Source organism: Elephantulus edwardii, unplaced genomic scaffold (genome assembly GCF_000299155.1).
Source record: "Elephantulus edwardii isolate Elephantulus edwardi_28Jun2011 unplaced genomic scaffold, EleEdw1.0 scaffold00048, whole genome shotgun sequence".
Classification (NCBI taxonomy): domain Eukaryota; kingdom Metazoa; phylum Chordata; class Mammalia; order Macroscelidea; family Macroscelididae; genus Elephantulus; species Elephantulus edwardii.
The window spans coordinates 13,393,942-13,413,103 of NW_006399798.1; the positions used below are offsets into that span (position 1 = coordinate 13,393,942).

Consider the following 19,162-nt stretch of genomic DNA (forward strand, 5'->3'; position numbering starts at 1 on the left):
AGGTTGCGGAGAAACTGGAACCCTTATTCACCATTGGTGGGAGTGTAAAAATGGTACAACCACTATGGAAGTCAGTGTGGCACTTTCTCAGAAAGTTGCAAATAGAAATACTGTTTGACCCAGCAGTTCCACTACTGGGAATATACCCCACAGAGACCATAACTGATATTCAAGCAGATATATGCACACCTATTTTTATTGCAGCTTTGTTTACAATAGCAAAGATCTCAAAACAACTCAAGTGCCCATCAACAAAGGAATGGATAGAGAAGCTCTGGTATAGTCACACAATGAAATACTACGCTGCATTGAAAAACAAGGAACTCATGCAATATTATTCAAAATGAGTGACCCTGGAAGACACCATGCCAAGTGAAATATCTCTGTCACAAAAGGACAAATATTGCTTAAGGCCACTGTTGTAAAACGGGACTGACATCAGGGTTGAGGGAAGGCAGAGAAGGAGAGTAATGATGTATACTGCATTGAAACAGATGAGGGAGAGAACGGTTTAAAAGGGGTATGTGAATAGGTATTATTGTCATGACAGGAGTCCAGAACAAAGGCTGCACAGTGCAGTGGACTTGGGGGGAGGGATTGCATAACAATGAAAGAATTTTTTTTTCTCTTACTTTTCAAAGGAAGAGCAAATTGAGGGTGGGGGGAGGAGTTGGGCAGGGAGAAAAGTGCAACAATAAATGAATGGAAGCCTTAAGTCTCTGTAAACTTTCATTAAAATTAATAAAAAAACAATTTTTCAATGAACAGAAAAAACAAAGCAAAACAAACCCAATTTGCTCATCCATGCTATCCGCAACGGGAAGATGCCCTGTAAGCATGAAAAAATGCCATCACAGCATCATTCTCTCCGATGTAGCATCGACAGGGGAAGAGTTGGAAGCGTTTAATATGCACGGCCTCCTTTGACTCTGATTGACAAACCTTTAAATTCCAATAGCTCTTGGAATTTCTTCTGAAATTCTCCAAGTTGGCTTAAAATAGAGAAACTCTATACTCTACAATGTTCAATGCCAGAGAAACAAAACAGAAGAGAGAGAAGCAGGCAGGGAGGAGACAGAGAACAAACTGTCAAACCACATACATATGAGAGTTCCCCTAATGTTTAAAATGCCTATTTTTCCTTCCTTGAGGAATTTGGTTTGTTCTATCACCCTTGTATTTAAAAGTCGGCTGCGCTCGCTCGAAGGCCTAGTGTTATTTCATTTTGGAGGAACATTCTTCTAAGTGGTACAGCACTCCTCTGTCAATTTGCTGCACTGAGGTAATCTGGGTTTGCTGTAATAGTGAACCTTGTGCCATTGGAAGGTCAAATGCCATAAACGGCTGCCCATGCTAGACAGTGTTTGGTGGAGCTCTCAATTTAGGACACGTTTGGAAGCAAGAGTGGCATCTACTTCCTAAATGACATGCCTCTGGAAACTCTATGAACTTGGAGAAACGATGATAGTTATAGAAAATCTCCAGGCCTTTTGTTCATAGTGTCACTATAAGTCATGCTTGACTTGATGGCAATCAACAACAACAACAACAACAACATCACCTTTCATAGAACTAAATGCACTTAGGTAAACATTAAAGGTTACTGGCAGAAAATGTAAACAATATGCCCTAGACTCATACTAACTTCAGCTCTGACATTTTAGAAGGACTTTTCTCACCACATCTGCTGCTGCCCTTCAGGGTCCATCCCCGTGGTCGGCTCGTCCAGCAGCATCACCGCCGGGCCCCCCAGGATGCTCAGCAGAAGCATACCTGGAAGGAGAGGGGCAGCATCAGGACCCGTCTGAGCCACATTCGGGGTCACCCTGAGCCCCGCACGCACCTTCCTCTTTAAACCCTCCGATAAGGTCTTCTCAGGCATCTTTAGCTGGTTCCGCAGCTTGAACGCATCCACCAATCTGACAAAAAAATATTGCAGTGATTACGTATCAGAAAGGCAAATGCATCTACCTAAAACCTAGCACTTAGGATCCCTGTCATTTTCACAAATATAAGATCTTGCCATGTGGTTCTTACTCAGATTTTCAAAGTTATCTGGTTATGAGAAAATCTGACAACAGTGCTTATGAGCTCTGTTCCATATTGAATGAGGAAGTATATATTCTTCCCCTCCTCTGGGTACAATGTGTACGTGAGAATTCGCTCTGTACTGTGAGATACTCAGTGTTCTCCTTGGCTAGGCCTTTCACAGCGGCATACAACTCCAAATGTTCTTCTATCGTAAGGCTGGGCCACAGGGCATTCTCCTGAGGGTAGTATCCCAGAAACCTGAGGTCATTTTCACCTTGTGGCCTCCCCAACGCTCTCCTGCCAGGTAAAACCACCTACACAAAACATTTCAACGTCAGGTTCATAGGTGACTTTTGCTCCCATCCTTTCCCTGCTAAAGAAGAAAAACGTGGCCCTCAAGGGGTATGTTTTTAAGCATGTAAGAGATATTTTTTTTTTATTTAGTTGGTTTCTTTTTCATTTCAATGAACATCTACAGAGATTTTGGAATTCCATTCATTCATTGTTGCACCCTTCTCCCCGCACAAACTGCTCCCCCCTCCCTCCCCCCCCCCCGTTTGCTCATCTCCTTGAAAAGCAAAAGAAAAACTCCCTCATTGGTACACAATCCCCCCGCACCTCCCCAAACCCCACCCCCTACCCCCAAATATAATCCACTCTGCAACCCTCATTGCATACTCCTACGATAAAAATAATGCCCTAAAATATAATACTTTTAGACTATTCGTAAGAGATACTTTATACATCCATTCATCTAGTTATTCATTTGAATAATTAATTGCCTCATGGTAATAAGCTGGGCAAAGGCATGCGGTTCGAATCCACCCACTGCTGCACAAGAGAAGGATGGGCAATCTCCTCCTGTTTGATTAATGGCCTCTGAAAACCCACCAGAGGCTCAGCTATGGGTCGGTTCTGACTCAGCCACACACAGTACATAAGGACACCACCCGCATTCAAAACGCGTTTTCTCCTGGGAATGATCTATTCCTTCTGTGTGTCACCTACCGTCCCTGCTGTTGGCTTTTTTATCCCGGTTAACATTTTAATACATTTGCTTTTTCCCGGCTCCACTGTGTCCCAACAGTCCCAGGACTTCACCTAGAAGAAAGGCTTTCTGTAAGTCCACACAATGTCAAGGCTGACTAACTGAAACTCGCTCCATTCCAGAATATTTCAAAACAAATACTTAAGTTGCTTAACACCCTCATCATCATCCACATTACCAAGGCCAATGGATGGATTTGGAGTTGAAAGCAGAACAAATCGGTCTTTCTCAGTCAAGATCAAGTTGTTTCTTATTTGTTGCAGAGGTGACATGAGTTTGGAAGAGAAAATGCTTCTATGTTAACATGTCAAATGTGTTCCTGATGACATGTTGACCAAGCGAGCAAGCAGTCTCAGAAAGGAAGCATGGTTGCCTTATAGTCCTAAGCTTAAACAATAAGGAATATCTTGTTGTTGTTGTTTGTTGTTATGTGCCGTCAAGTCGTTTGCGACTCATAGTGACCCTATGTACAACAGCCCTAAACCCTGCTCTAGCCTGTGCCAATCGCATTGCCTCTGACACACCCATCCCGATTACCCCAGTCACTGAATCAATCCACCTCATAGAGGGTCTTCCCCTCCTGCGCTGTCCCTCCACTCTACCCAGCATGATGTCCCTCTCCAAAGACCTGTCTCTCCTTGCAACATGTCCAAAGTATGTCAGATGAAGCCCCAGAATCTTTGCCTCCAAGGAGTAGCCTGGTTTAACCCTCTAGCAAAACAAAAATGGCAAACCTTTTTTAACACAGAAGGAAACATTTCTAATAGCTGTGTTCTTTTAACTTGTTCAAAAGCAATTTTTCTTTCTTTCTTTATAATCTTTCTATAAGCAGCTTGCTATGATGATGGGTTTCTAAAAAACATGACAGAATAGTTGTTTTGTTAAATTTCAGATATTCTATATGCCCATGTTTAGGTACCAAGTTATGTGTGTAAATGAAATCTACTTTCTTGACTAATAAAATTAATTACTAATTGAATATCCCTTTTCCATTATTGTTGTTGATTGTCATCGAGTTGAGTACGACTCATAGCAACTCTATGAACAAAATGCCTGAAGTCTTTCTATAACTATCATCATTTATCAAAGTTCATAGAGTTTCTAGTCATGTTGTTTAGGAAGTGGATGCCACTCCTACTTCCATTTTATATGGAGCATTAAGAAACCTCTTTATAATTAATTTCATCATTAATTCATTTCTTACTATCATACAATATTAACTTATGCATTTTCATCTGCACGCATAATTACTTATTTTACAACTCCTACAAGTTGCAAAACGAAATGGCAACTATTGCAAAAGATACAGACTTTCGTGAGAATGAACTGAAAAACACTGACAACAGAGAATCTGAAAGATGAAATCACACCAAAACAATTGAGGAGAAAATTCACAGGAAGAGTGGCAAGGCAGCTGTTCTGTAAGAAAATTACTTCAATATAGTGTAGAAGTAGAACAATTACAGAAACAAAAGAAACGGTCAGAGGAAAATAAGTATTTCACTGAAGCTATAGGTCAGGCTGACAAAACAGCTCGAGCATTTCATTGAGAGTCTAACTAATCACAGGCCTTCACCTCCTCCAAGTTGAGAGTAGAGAATGCATTTGCCGTGCCCACTCGTTCAGCCTGGACATCTTCATCCTCTTCTTCCGGCTCTGCTGGATTCGGATGGACGTCCCTACTTCTTGGAGAGATTCCACAGACAAAATAACATTTTAAAAACCTAGAGGTGCAGCTGCCAAGAAAGTGTCTCTGTATTTAAATTGTTATCCTTTGCTTTAAAGACAATGTAAAAGGATGAATTAATTACAATTTTTTCAGAATCATTGATTACAATTTAGCTAGAATAATTCCCAAATCAACAAGCTTTTCTTTCCAAAAAAAGAAATAATTCTTTAGCAAGCAAGTCTCTTAAAATTCTCTTTGATAATTTTTTTTCCCCTTTAAAGCCTCTTAAGCAATCTGTTTACTCTCAGGGGGGCGGTGTGTGTGTGTGTGTTTATTATAAAGCCCTTCAGGTATAATCTTCTACTCTCTGGGGTATTTCTTTATTTTAAAGCCCTTCAGATACAGTCTTCTCTCTCTCTGTTTTGCATAACGCAGATTATTACTGGATCTTCCACCAATCCTGATGCTACAATTCTCCTCATAGAGCCCAGCCTCCTGGATAATCTGCTCTGCATATAGGTTGAAAAGGTATGGAGACAGGACACATCCCTGGCGTACACCCTTCCCAATTTCGAACCAACTCATAGTGACCCTTTAAAGAACAGATTAAAACCTTGTCCTATCCTGGGCCAGCCACTGTTGTTATCACTATGCCAGTGCATCTCCTTGAGGGTCTTCCTCTCCTTAGCTGGACCTCCACTTTATTATCTGTTATTAATATGTCCATTAGAATTTGTTAACTCTCTAAGAAGGAGCACATTTTAATAGGGAACAGCATGTAGGAGCGAACACAGAATTGTTGTTTTTGTTCTCGTTAGGTGTCGTCAAGCTGACTACAACTCACGGTGGCCCTGTGAACAGATGTGAATCTTGCCCTGTCCTGTGCCATCCTCATCCTCTCTGACACACAATCCAATGCTGCTGCCACTGTGTCAATCCATAGAGTAGTCGCTTACAACTTGACCGCGCTGAACGACATAGAGAGAGACCAGTTGGCCTAGTGGACTGAAAGCGATGCTACCAAGCCAAAGGTGGGTGACTCTAATCTGCGACCCCAAGGCCTGTTTTAAATTGTTGTTGGTCAAACATTCTTGTAGGTCGTATAGCCCTGGTGTGTCCACTTGCCGTCCAGAGGTAACTTGTGGTTGCTTTGATGCTGAACACTGTGACACTGATGTGTCAAATGAAATAATGGTCACCCATGGTGGACAGTGTTTGGTGGCATTTCCTCACTGAAACAAGCTTGGAAGCAGGAGTGGCATCCACTTCCATAAGAGCTTGTCTCCAGAAACTCTATGAACCTGGAGAAAGAATGAAAGTCATGCATGCAAGTGTCCAGGACTCTCGTTCATAGGGTCTCTATGAGTCGCCTGTGACTCAATGGCACTAAACAATAACAACAACATTGTCTTCTGTCAGGTTGGAAGCAACTCATAGCTGACCCTCCAGCAGGTTTTCAGAGCCAGTTAATCGTCCGAGAGGATATTACCCATCCTTCTCCTAAGCGGCTGATGGATTCGAACTGTATGCCTTCAGGACTGCAGCACAGCTTCTTGCTATTATAGGGACAGAATTTTAAGTGATTATCTTTTTTTCAGCTTAACATTTCAGATTAACATTTTTTTCAGCTACAATTAAATTGCAAAGTCTCAGACACATAAATACCATTTACCAATTCTGCAAAGCTCATTTTGTGATTTTTTTAACGACACATTTCTTAAGATACATATAGAAGTTAATTACTCTTAGTGAAAGTGAAAGATTAGTTGTGAAGTACTCTGAGCCTATTTGAAAGTAATTCCTTAAAATATGGAAATGAACACTTCCTCTAGCATAATTTAATTGCATTCTCCTGTGTTTTCAGCCGCATCTCCCTTTTTGTTTAGCCAAGGTCACTACTAAAAGTTCATGAACTATAAAACACTCAATATTTAACTTGGTTTCAACCCCAGGCATGAGTGGTAATACTTATTCTGATGTGGGGAGAAAAATAACTGAAAACTAAAATCATACTGTAACACAGATAATAAATTTTTGTAGTCACTAAATTTAATGACAACAACAAATTTAATGGTCATTTTTTTATGTTCATTTTAGGGATTTAAAATGCCACTGTAGTTCCATAAAGCACTTTCCAGACCTGCCTTCTAAATGTGTCACTCACTCACTCACTCACTCATCGTGTCCCTGGTCAGGACATATACAGGCCTCTGCTCCATGTTTGGACTTTTTCCACTCTGTGATATTTTATATGCTGGTACCTACACGGCCCGCAGAGCCATGGTGGCCCCGTCCATAAAAAGTCACACTGACCGTGACCCAAGAGTTGAGTCACTCTGATGGTTAGAATGCACCAACTGATCCTCTGGAGAAAGAGAAGCAATTTATTCCCCCAACCTTTACAGCGTCAGATATCCTCTGAAGGGTCAGCCGTGAGTTGAAACTAAGAGCAATGCAAGCGAGTGAGCTGTAGAGTCCAGCACCAAAATCTTCAAAAGTTTAATCTGCTTGTGCTACCAAGCATCAGAGATTTGCATCCGATAGCTGGACAATGAGTAAGGATGACCGAAGAAGAATTGATGCCTTTGAGTCGCGGTGCTGGAGAAGAATCTTGAACATCCTCTGGACTATCAAGAGAACAAGCAGATCGGTTTTGGAGAGTGTGAAGTTTCTCCTTGGAGGCTGGGATTTTGAAGCTCTGTCTCATACACTTTGAGCATGTCACCAGGAGGGACCGGTCCTTGGAGAAGGACATCATGCTCGGAAGGGGGACAGGACAGCACAGAAAAGGAAGACCCTGAAGGAGATGGGGATTGACATAGCGACTGTGGCAAAGGGGTCAGGCGTGGCAGAGACGGTGAGGTTGGCTCTGGTTAGGGAAAAGCTCAGAGCCTTTGTTTCAAGGGTCACTATGGGTTAGAGTCAACTCAGTGACAAATATCAAGCATAACAGGCTACCAATGTCTGTCTAGCCACACCTTTCTTTCCATGCATCTCATTTTAACCTTCCTTACTCTACTTTGCTTTTTAACCCTACATCTGTACTTCTACTCTGAACACATAAATGTTCTGAAAACATTTAATTTGTGATTCCTAAAAAAAAAAAATCTGTTTTGGAATTGCAGTGCAGTGTCCCACCAGTCGGCCACCAGAGCTCCCTTCACAGACCACGTTGAAGATACTTTATTCCATCTCTACCAACTTCTCAAAAGAGTAAAGGCTCGATTTTTAAAAAAGATCTCAAACCCACTCACAGAATGCTTCTGCCTTGGATTCCCGGCAGTGCTGTAACCCACGTCCCACAAGGACACCACACTCCCAGCTTAGGAAGCAGTTTTTGCTGTTAGGACCCTTGTGTCGGTTTGAACTCCCAGGGACCCCATGGAGCACAGAACCAAACACCGGCAGGTCCGTTGCCGTCCTTACCAGCATCATTAAGTTGAGACCGTTGTTGCAATTACTTAAATCCGTCTCCTTAACCTCGTTTAATTTCTTTCTTGCTCTTTTTATGGTTCCTGATTGTGCATCCAAATTGACACCACCTTTAATCATTTTCTCCATTCATCATGATGCTGTGTATTGGTCCACTTGTGAGGGATTCCCCCCTCCCCTTTATATTGAGAAGCAATTCATAGTGAAGGCTGTAGTATAGTATCTTCATTGGTAAGTGGTTCAAGTTCTTGGTTTCTATGGAAGCTAGACATCCAACATCAGGACCTGACTGTAGAGGACTCTCTCTCTCTCTCAGCCAGCTCTTAAGGAAAGTCTTGGTTCAGTGTCAGGAGCCCCAGGCTTCCTGGAGTCCTAGGAGATCCACCTCTCCACGCCTGTGCTTGTTCCTCCTTCCAGTTTTTTTCTTGTAATGAGTCAGATATGATCAGGCTTAGAAAACACCCTACACTGATGTGAACTCATTAACACACAGAAAGAAAACGCCATTGTCAAGTGAAGTATGTGCATACATAGAGGGGTTAAGAGTCAGGTACATAGATGGCAGAAATACAATTAAGTCAGTAACTCTCTCCATCCAACCCCATCACCTAATCAGAAATCTACTATTTTTCATTTTGTCATCTTTATATAATCTATTTTCTCCTCCCTGTCCCCTAATTTCTCAGAAATACATCGGCTGTGGAACTGCTGTCATTTCCTATTGCCTTCCTTAAACTATCTTTTTTTTTATTAACAATATTGTTTTAGAAATGACCTACTGACTACCTCACTCTCCCTGTGTGTGTAGTCAGTGCTCTGGCTTTTCGAATGACTAGCCTACAGTCTTCCCTGTCTCCTTTTCCGATGCATTGAAACTAAACCCTAGAAGCTCACTAATGATTTCCAATTATATAATCAACTGCAAAAATTTTCCATAAGTTTTTTAAATTTCTCTGCAACGTCTGACACTTTTGGGACCCCTTGTTAGTCACTCTGTGACATCATTTACTGCTTTCTTCCTGACTTTCCCAATTCTTAAAAATCTCCAAATAATTTGTGTTCACTATGGTTAAAAAAAGAAAAAGATTAATTATATTGGGAAAGTCTGCTGTCAGAGACCTCTCCAGAGTACTGAAGAACAACTATGTCAGTCTGGGGACTAAGGGGCACCTGATCCAGCCCATAGTCTTCACAAAATTACTTGCTATGCATCAGAAAGCTGGACAATGACTAGGGATACTAGAAAGAGATTTGACGCCTTTGAGCTGTGGTGCTGGAGAAGAATATTGAATATACATACCATGGGCTTCCAGGAGAACACCTAGAGAGGATGAAACCAGACTGCTCCTCGGAGGCAAGGATTCTGAAGCTCCATTTGACATACTTTGGACATGTTGCAAGGAGGGACCAGTCCTTGGAGAGGGAGGGGCAGCACGAGAGAGGAAGACCCTCGATGAGATGGCTTGATTCAGTGATTGGGGTAGTGGGGATGGATGTGTCAGAGACAATAATGTTGGTACAGGGTAGAGCAGGGTTCAGAGCTGTTGCATATGAGTAGCTGTGGCCATGAGTCACAGGTGACTCAATAACACATAACAATGACATCAACAACAACATACTAAACAATTACTAACTTATTTGTTGTCATTAAGTCAGAACCAATTCATAGTGGACCTCCAACAGATTTTCAGAAGCTGTAAATTACATGAAAAGAGATTGCCCATACTTCTCCAGAGGAGCAGCTGGTGGGTTTGAACCGGCTGCCTTTGGGATTGCACTGCAGCTTCTTACCACTAGTCATTTACATAGGAAAAAAGAAACAAGAGTTTTCTCCTGGTAGAGTGTCACAAGTGTTACCACTATTCAACAAAAGGAAGATGGGAGGTGAAAATCAGATAGGAGATTGAGGGTATAATTTTATTAACAAAGATGGTACCCCAACACTTATCTGGAGGCCTCATTTTACCTGTCTGCCCATCCGCGATCTGATTACCCTGTAACTGAATTCATGAAGTGTACTTTCAGGATCTTACTGCCTTTGCGTCAGCTCTGAATCATAAAGACACCTCCCAAACTGGCTTTCCAGGGAGTTCTGGTGGTTTAGTGGTAAGGAGTTGTGCTGCAAACCCAAAGGCTAGCTGTTCAAAGCCACAAGCTGCACTTGGGAGAAAGATGAGCACTCTCCTCTACTGTGATTTACAGCTTCTAAAAATCCCCTGCTAAGAGTCAGTTCTGAGTCAGTGGCACACAACAACAACAATGGGTTTCGCAGGCTGTAAATCTCCCCAGGAAGATAGATCCTGGCTATCCTCCTTTTAGCTGGGGGACTCGAAGCCCTGACTTCTTGGTTGACAGTCCAGTCCGCACTGTGCACCAGAAAAGAAAGGATGCCCCGCCTGTCATAATAGAATGCAAAGTTTCAGAATCCAAAACTCCTTAAAAGAACCAATCAAATGGCAGAAGGGACTTACAGCAGACAATTTAAAATGCAGCCTCTCCTCTTGCCCACTATTCAACGCCTGTTTTCCCGGGCCCTCTGGCTCCTCTCGGCTTTCCCCGCCATGATGAATGGCTGGGTCTGCGTCCTGACGCATCTCTGCTTCTTTGCTCTGAGATGCTGCACCTGCGCTGCTGTCCAGGTGGGTGAGCACCTGGTGGGAGAGCGGGCCTCCTGCTCCCGCTTCCCCAGCCTGCGGCTCGCTGCAGCCCCACAGCGCCACCTGGTGGTCAGCTCTCTCCTCCCGCCTGCCTGCCCCAGCTCTAGGCGCAGGCAAGCTTCCACCTGCTTTTCCCACCTGGCTAGACGCGCCAGGGTCACAGATGCTGACTAAAAGGGCGTAGGAAGTGGGCACTTAATTGCAAAGTTAAATTATTTTTCTGAATAAAAAACACCCGCCATGTTTTCACATTTCCAATGTGAACGCTTTCAAAAGTTAGAATTTTTTTTCATTTTTTTTTTCTTTTAAATTGATTTTCATGGAAAGTTTACAGAGACTTTGGATTTCCATTCATTCATTGTTGCACTTTTCTCCCTGACCAAACCGCCCCCTATTCGCTTTTCTTTTTGAAAAGTAAAAGGAAAAATTATTTCATTGTTATTCAACCCCTTTTTAATTTAAATTTGCAAATAAAGTCAAATCCCAGGTTAAAATAAAATCAGTTCTTTATTTTTTAAAAATTTCTATTCAATCATTCATGTACATTGTGTTTCACTTCTGTACGTTGTGTTTTGTACAATTATTTACTATTGTTTTATCAATGCCTTGTATCACCCCATCTCATCAAGTAACCATGGCATTTTGCCCATTCCTTTATTCCACCCCCATCTGCCCACTAATCTCTGTTGCCCTAGAGTTTTTACCCACTCCCCTTCTTCTGCTGCCCTTCCCTCCTCTCCTTTTGAACTCCTGTCTATATCCTGATCTTATATACTATTTGCAATAGCCACGCCGGCCTTTCATCCATTCTTCCCAGCTGATCCTCCCTCCGCAGATGCTTTACTGTGTTGCCCATGCTATTTCTCCTCTCCCCGTCCCCCGCCCTCCCTCACACCCCCCTGTTTTCACAGTAGCAACCTTGCGCAACATGTGCGCACCTGTAAGTCAAACATGTAGGTACATCGGAACAGGTGTATACAGTTCTTACCTGACCTTACTTCACGCACTGCACTCGCGCGAGTCAGTTCTGACAAATGTAGGCCCTCCGCTGAGGTGCCAAGGCTGGAGAGCTTTAGGGAGAAGACGGATGATCTGTCTTGGAGTCAGCTGGCTGCCTCTAATCACAGTTGTGTGATAATTTCAGTTAGCAACCCAACATGTAACAAACGACACCAGTAAGAGCTCCTTCAATGCCATGAAATCCACGAGGGGGAAAAGTATTTAAAACAAAATGTCAGCCTTGGCTCTGTTCCACAGACAGCACATTAATGAGGCTGGCTGCCTGCAGCGAGCACAAGCCCAGTTTTCATGGCTGTACTTGTGTCTGTAGTTCTCTTGTGAGGAATTTCTTTTTTGCCTCTTGAGGCTGTAAAGATGTTTCAAGAAAAGAAAGAGTACACATTCTTCTGACCATCATGCTCCTCTCTCCTGGAGAGTCATACATTTCTTATTGGAAATTGAAAAAAAGAAAAGGAGGCCTAGTGGACCTAGAAGCAGGAGGGGGTCCAAGGGCTGGGTGGCTGACCAAGTTCACCTTTCACATCTACCAGCCTCCCCGCAGGAAAAAAGAGGTGTCTGTCTGTCTCCACAAACATCTGGAGCCACGGAACCCCTGCGGGGCGGTTCTGCTCTGTCCTCTCTGGTGCCTCTAACTAACAAACCAAACCACTTGCCATCACATTGACGCTGAGTTACGGAAACCTTGTGAATTGCATTGTAGAACGGTTGAGCTCTCTGGGCTGTAATCTTCACAGAAGTAGATCGCCAGGCCTTTCTTCCACGCGGCTGCTGGGTGGGTTCAGAACGCCAAGCCAACCTTCAGGTTAGTGGTTAAGAGAAAACAGTTGGTGTCACCCAAGACCTCTTCATTCATCCTGAATGGGGATTTATAGAAGTCTAGAGAAGATGTGTCTCGAGAAGATGTGAGAAAAAAATGCAACATCACTCTTTCAGCACCAAGAAGATACACCCGTGGATGAATGTCTATAATATTCTTTCATGCAGGCGAGGGAGACCCCAGATGAGATGGATTGATACAGTAACTGAGGGTTGGTGTGTCAGAATTAGTGAGACTGGCTCAGGACAGAAGAGGGTTCAGAGTACACGGGGTCGCTATACATAGCAAACGACTCAAACAATAACATTCTATGACCAGTTTGGAAGCAGGAGTGGCATCCACTTCCCAAACATGCATCCGGAAACTCTATGAACTTTGATAAATGTTGATAGTTGTAGAGGGGCTTCAGGCCTTTTGTTCATAGGGTCACTATGAGTCAAGCTTGACTCAAAGGCAATCAACATCAACAGTAAGATTTCTCATTTGCCTAACCTCACCCCATGGCTGTGTCAATATACTAAGACAGGCCTACAGGTTTACAGAAGACAGTGGGTAAAGATTACTTCTGGGGAGCAAACATTCAGGACTACCTGTTCAGAAGAGCAATTAGTTGGCAAAGGTAAGGGGAAATCATTTCTGTGGTTCTGACATCAGGAATATTGAGAATTAAGAGTAACCAAAATGATTTCTGTTATTCCTTAAGGGCGTGACCATGGAGGTGTCACATGGCCTGAGACGAGTCTAGAAACATCATGATAATATTTCCGCCATCACCTTTCTCCTTTATTACCATTCTTTGATGGAACAGAACAGACTACTCTCTTTTCGATGCTGAGAACAAAATGTTTTTAAAGTTGCATTTAAAAGCAAAATAAAAGATCATTTGTTTGAGCTCTTCCATTGAATGAGAGCAATAACAAATTGGATTTGCTCATTTCTGAATTCCCAAAGTGGTCTAGAGATAAGGGCTGACTTCTCACTTTTACACTACACCAAGAAGTAAACTATTAGCTGGCGGTCTTCTCTCCTCCAAGGTCTCTGGTTAATTAGAGAGCTTTCCACAGCTGCAGGAAGTCAACAATTTAATAAGGAACATTACAAAGACTTAATCTATCCAGGAAGACCATAACAGTGAATTCCCTCATCAACAGAAAGATGAACAAAATGTTTACTGATTCAAGAAACATGAATTAAAACAGATGCTAGCTAGCTTCCTCCTTAAAAAAAAAAATTGGTGTTGAGCAACTGCTTCTCTTGGTTCCATATCATTGTAGACAGGTATCAAGCCCCAGTGGACATTAATTTCTTGGGAGTTTGAGAAAATGTTTAACTGTGACTTATGTCTAAATCTAACAAGGAAGTCACAATATTCTACAATTCTCCTTTTTCAAAGCAAGTATATTAGTCATGATCCAAATTGCAAATGAAGCTGGGTTCAAATGTCCACAGAAAGTATTGATTGTGGATCTTACGAGTGGCAGGCATTCCTTTTCTTTTGGGAGGGTTTGTTGTTGTTGTTTTTCTACTAGTTTATTTACAAAATTCGAATACATTGTTTTCTAAATCAGATTCTTTCAATTTCCCTCACCCCCCACCCATCAAATTATATAACCCCATGATTAATCCCCCCTCCCCCTGCACATCCACATCCCTCTGTTTGCACCCTCTCCCACCCCTCCTGCATCCTTATACTCATTCTACAATAATGATTTTATATCATATTTATCCTGTGGGATTCAGTTCTCTCAGCATAAGGCTCTCCAGTCCCTCCCAAGTTAAGTAATAATTTACAAAATTATTGCTCCTGCATGCTGCATAGTATTCCATTGTGTGAATGTATCATAATTTTTCAATCCATTCATTTGTGGTTGGACATCTGGGCTGTTTCCATGTTCTTGCGATGGTGAATAATGCAGCTATGAACAATGGTGTACAAATCTCCTTTTGTGCCTCAGTTCTCATTTTCTGACTGTATATTAAGGGTATATGAGTCGCCTGTGACTCGATGACCCTTAACACCACCAACAACAACAACAGCAGAGAGAGGGGGAGAGCAGTTGGCCTAGCAGACAGAAAGCCATGCTCCCAAGCCAAAGGTAGTGACTCTACTCCGCGTCCCTCAGGCCTGCCTTTAATTGTTTTTGGAGAAACATTCTTCTAGAACGTGTAACCCTGGTCTGTCCACTTGCTGTACAGAGGTAATGCATGGTTGCTGTGAAGTCAAACACTGTGACACTGATGAGTCAAATGTGATAATAGTTACCCATGGTGGACAGTGTTTGGTTGAGCTCTCCAATTAAAACAAGCTTAGAAGCAGGAGTGGAGTCCACTTCCACAATATCTTGCCTCGGGAAACCCTATGAACCTGGAGAATGGAAGAAAGTTATACAGGAGGTGTCCAGGACTTTCGTTCATAGGGTCTCTATGAGTCGCCTGCGGCTCAACGGCACTTAACAAAAACAACAACATATTTCAAGTAGTGGAATAGCTGGACCACCACATGGAATTTCTATGTTCAGCTTTCAGAGGAAACACCAAACTGCCTTCCAGAGTGGTCGTGCCATTTTACAATCCCACCAAGTGTAAGAGTTCCTCCTTTCTCACCACATCCCCTCTAACATTTATTACTTGCTGCCCTGTTAAGTTTTGCCACTGTTACAGGTATGAGATGGAAACTCATTGTGGTTTTGATTTGTATCTCTCTTATTGCCAATGATTTGGAGCAGAATACTCCTGGGCCTACACACACACACACACACACACACACACACACACGACTGATAACCCAATTACAAAATGGGCAAAAGACACGGAAAGAATTTTCACAGAGGAAGATATTCGAATGGCAAACATGCATTCCTTTTGAAGCAAAGTATCAGGTGATATTAGCAAGAAAAAAAACAGAGAAAATAAGCTAATGAAAAATTATGTACTACTTTAGATGAGGGACTGAATAATTTAGAAGCGATGTATGATAGGGCATTATGGTTATCACAAGAGTCCACAATTAAAGTTGCATAGTGGAATGTACCTGGGGCGGTGGGAGGGGTGCGGGGGGATTGTGTACCAGGGAGGGAGTCTTTCTTTTACTTTTGAAAGAGAGAAGCGAACTGGGGGGCGGGGGGAGAGGGCTGGGCGGGTAGAGAAGTGCAGCAATGAATGAACGGAAATCCAAATTCTCTGTAATGTTCATTAAAATTATTAAAAAAATGAACATGAAGAATAAAAAAAGAAAAAATTATGTACTACTTTGTAGTTGTTGTTGTTGTTGTTGTTGTTGTTGTGCACCAGAGTCAGAACTGATCCATAGCTGAGCCTCCGGCAGGTTTTCAGAGGCAGTTAATCACACGGGAGGAAATTGCCCATCCGTCTCCGGTAGAGCATCTGGTGGCCTCGAACTGTGTACCTTCTGGATTATAGCATAGCTTCTTACCGCTAGGTCAAAATTATCATCTATATAAGACATCATCTACATCAATGATCCGAAGAGGCACAGGACAGGGCAAGATTCAGATCTGTTGTTCATAGGGTCGCTATGAGTCATAGTTGACTCGACAGCACCTAACAACAAAAATCTTAACATAATTAAAGTAACTATGCTACCACTAAGCAAAAGATGGTTCGAATCTGTCCAGATGTAGCTTAGAAGAAAGAGTTGGTGACCCACATCCAAACAAATTAACAGCCTAACCCTACAGAGTACAGTTGTACCCTGACACACATGAGTTCACCATGAGCAGAGGTCAACCCCACAGCAACTGGTAACTGGCGATTTTATCTTGCCTTAAACTTATTGCTATCGAGTCAATTCTGACTCACAGACACACAGATTAGAGTACCATTTCTTCACATTACTTCCAGCTTTACAATCTTTATGGAAACAGACTGCTATATATTTCTTCCATGGAGTGTCTGACACACTGACATTTGGGTTACCAGCCTCAGCTTTTAACCTCTGTGCCACAAGGCTTCTTAGTAATTGTGTAATAACAAGAATCTCGTCTATTTTGAAACCTCAAACTGTTCCCGTTTTGATCCTTTTTTAATGCCTTCCTTAACTGAGACAAATACTAGTCACATTAAACACATTTAGTCAAAACATTATGCTTGAAAGTCAAAATTAGGGGGGGGGTTTGGTGATACTTTTCAGTACAAATAGCTTTCAATGTTGTTGCAGACTGAGGGTAAAGTATTTTTATAACTATTAATAATGAAACAGACAGCCAGCAACAAGATAGAACAGAAAGCATAAAAAACAGGGGACCAGCAGTTCTCGACTGAAGACCCCCATTCCAGCTTCCCTGTATCTTTATTGAAAATTATCAGGAAGTAAATCACGAAGAGAATTCAATGCAAATGAAGCCAAGCTCTTTCTATTGAAAACCTTCCCCTTGACTCAGGAGGGAGGGGTCAGCAAATGCAAAGAATCTGGAAAACCCTTAAGGATTGCCTTAGTGCCTCAGGGTGAATTCTAGCTTGTACCTCACCTCCCCCACATCCTGATAGCATTTGGTTTATTACAAATATTTAGTATGGGCTTTCCCATACAATGTACCTCCATCACCACAGCTGACAGGATGACTCACACCTTTGGATCCCTCTAACTCATCTCTCTTGTATTTCTCCTTCCCAGTCTGCTTGAATCTGTGTCCATCCTTGACTTCCAGAGGCATAAAAAATTTCTATCGTGAGTCATGACCAGGGGGTTGCTTCTGGAGTAGAAGGCAGAAAGGGCCACACAGGACCAGAACACATTGACCACTGATGATGCTACAGCCAGAGAGATACGTAAAGATTAGTATGCCGGGTCAACAGACCAAGAGCAGGCAGTGATGAGGCACTTACGAGCTCACTCTTGAGGCCAGTGAAGTCTGGGGTGATTCTGATGAGCCAAATGACTCCTGGTAAAATGAAAAAGGAGGAATGTGAATCGGACTGGTGATAGGGTGGCATTAATAAGTTCAGAATTCTCAATAGGATGGTATTAATAAGTTCAGAATTCTCTATATAGGTATCAATGATAGTGAAGGACCCCCGAACTGCTGGTCCTGTTCTGTCCCAAGTGGACGGCGAAGACCCAAGACTCCAAGACACCGGCTTGATGCAACAGCAAGAGATAAGAGGTTTATTGCGGAGCTCCAGGCCGACTCTTATCTCTGGCAAGAGATAAAGGAGCCAACCCGAGAGCAGACAAAGTTGGGTTTTTTTTATACACTTTAGGGGGATACAACTGAGTATCAGCTTCTCATTGGGTGATGAAAGCACAGTTTGAATTCATTGGTTCAGTGTTCGCTCAGGGTTTACACAGCATTTTTGCACGTAGCACTTGCGGCAGTCATGTAGCACATGTAGCAGTTAGATAGATCTTTAACTATATGGTGGTGTCACAAATTCTTAAGTATACAATGAGTTCAAACTCTAGGGCAGTGGAAAAGCACAAGATACATTGGTTATCAGTCGGGAAACAAAGGCACATGGGTTATCAGTTGAGAAACAATCTTTGCTTGTTTGCTCTGCACTTCTGCTAGCTATTCTTGAAATACTGTTGCCCTGGATACCTGGGTGTGGGGCTTTAAAAATTCCTGAGTTTAACTTAGCTGAGAACTATAGAAACTTGAGTTTAATTCAGCTGAGAACTATAGGGACTATTTTAATTTCAATCTTTTCAATAGGGTGGTATTAATAAGTTCAGAATTCTTTATATAGGCGTCAGTTATAAAACTATAGCTATTTTTCTTCAACCTGCAAAACTAGTTGCTTAGCCTCTGAAATCTCTGTTTCCTGTCTTTAGTCATGTGGAGTAGTTTGATCTGTCTGTTTACCGGAAGAGGAAATGCATCTATCCTAGATGCTGGTGATGCCGGTTCTCCAGTCATATGTAAACTGTGTCTTCCCGAATTGCTGATACATAGATGGAAACTGTCCTTTTCAGATGTAGAAATTACCTTTTCTTACTAACAAAAGTGCACTGTTAAATGAGCTGGAGATTCACCCTAGTATATAAGGCTATGACCACTCCCAGACGGGGAGGCAGTCTTAGAGGCCGGGACCCACTGTCCTCCACAGATCTGTAATAAAGTCAATTTATGGATATTGCATTCCATTTGTCTTATTGGTGACTGACTACGGAAAGAAGCCCTTGCGTTCAGTAATACTGGGAAGAGGAAAGTGACTGGCAAAGGGTTGATGACTTCAAGGAGGGAGAATTTATCACCAAAGAAGCCTAGAAATGTCATTGTTTTGGAGAACACATGTTGTAAGATTAAGTAGTTCCAAATGAGGTGAAAGGCTTCAGGAAGGAAAACTCACAATGAGAACAGCAGAAATGCTATTTTACTCGCAACACGTCCTCCTATCACAGTTTTTTCTTTAATATCCACAGGTGAGCTTCATGGCTCTATGAGGAGAAGCGTGGCGTTAGGATTGGTGGACGATCTATCAACAATCTGCGTTATGCAGATGACACAACCCTGCTCGCTGAAACTGAG

At 42.4% G+C, this 19,162-nt stretch overlaps 1 protein-coding gene across 1 annotated transcript in view; it reads right to left on the reverse strand.

Moving 5' to 3' along the window:
* Nucleotides 1-1,675: 1,675 nt before the first annotated feature.
* Nucleotides 1,676-19,162, reverse strand: part of ABCA10 (ATP-binding cassette, sub-family A (ABC1), member 10) — a 21,908-nt gene continuing 4,421 nt past the window's right edge. Inside the window, 8 exon segments of the mRNA XM_006903782.1 lie at nucleotides 1,676-1,773; nucleotides 1,840-1,919; nucleotides 2,182-2,345; nucleotides 3,040-3,096; nucleotides 3,098-3,132; nucleotides 3,814-3,931; nucleotides 4,656-4,803; nucleotides 10,686-11,007. Coding sequence (XP_006903844.1) covers nucleotides 1,676-1,773; nucleotides 1,840-1,919; nucleotides 2,182-2,345; nucleotides 3,040-3,096; nucleotides 3,098-3,132; nucleotides 3,814-3,931; nucleotides 4,656-4,803; nucleotides 10,686-11,007 — 1,022 coding nt within the window.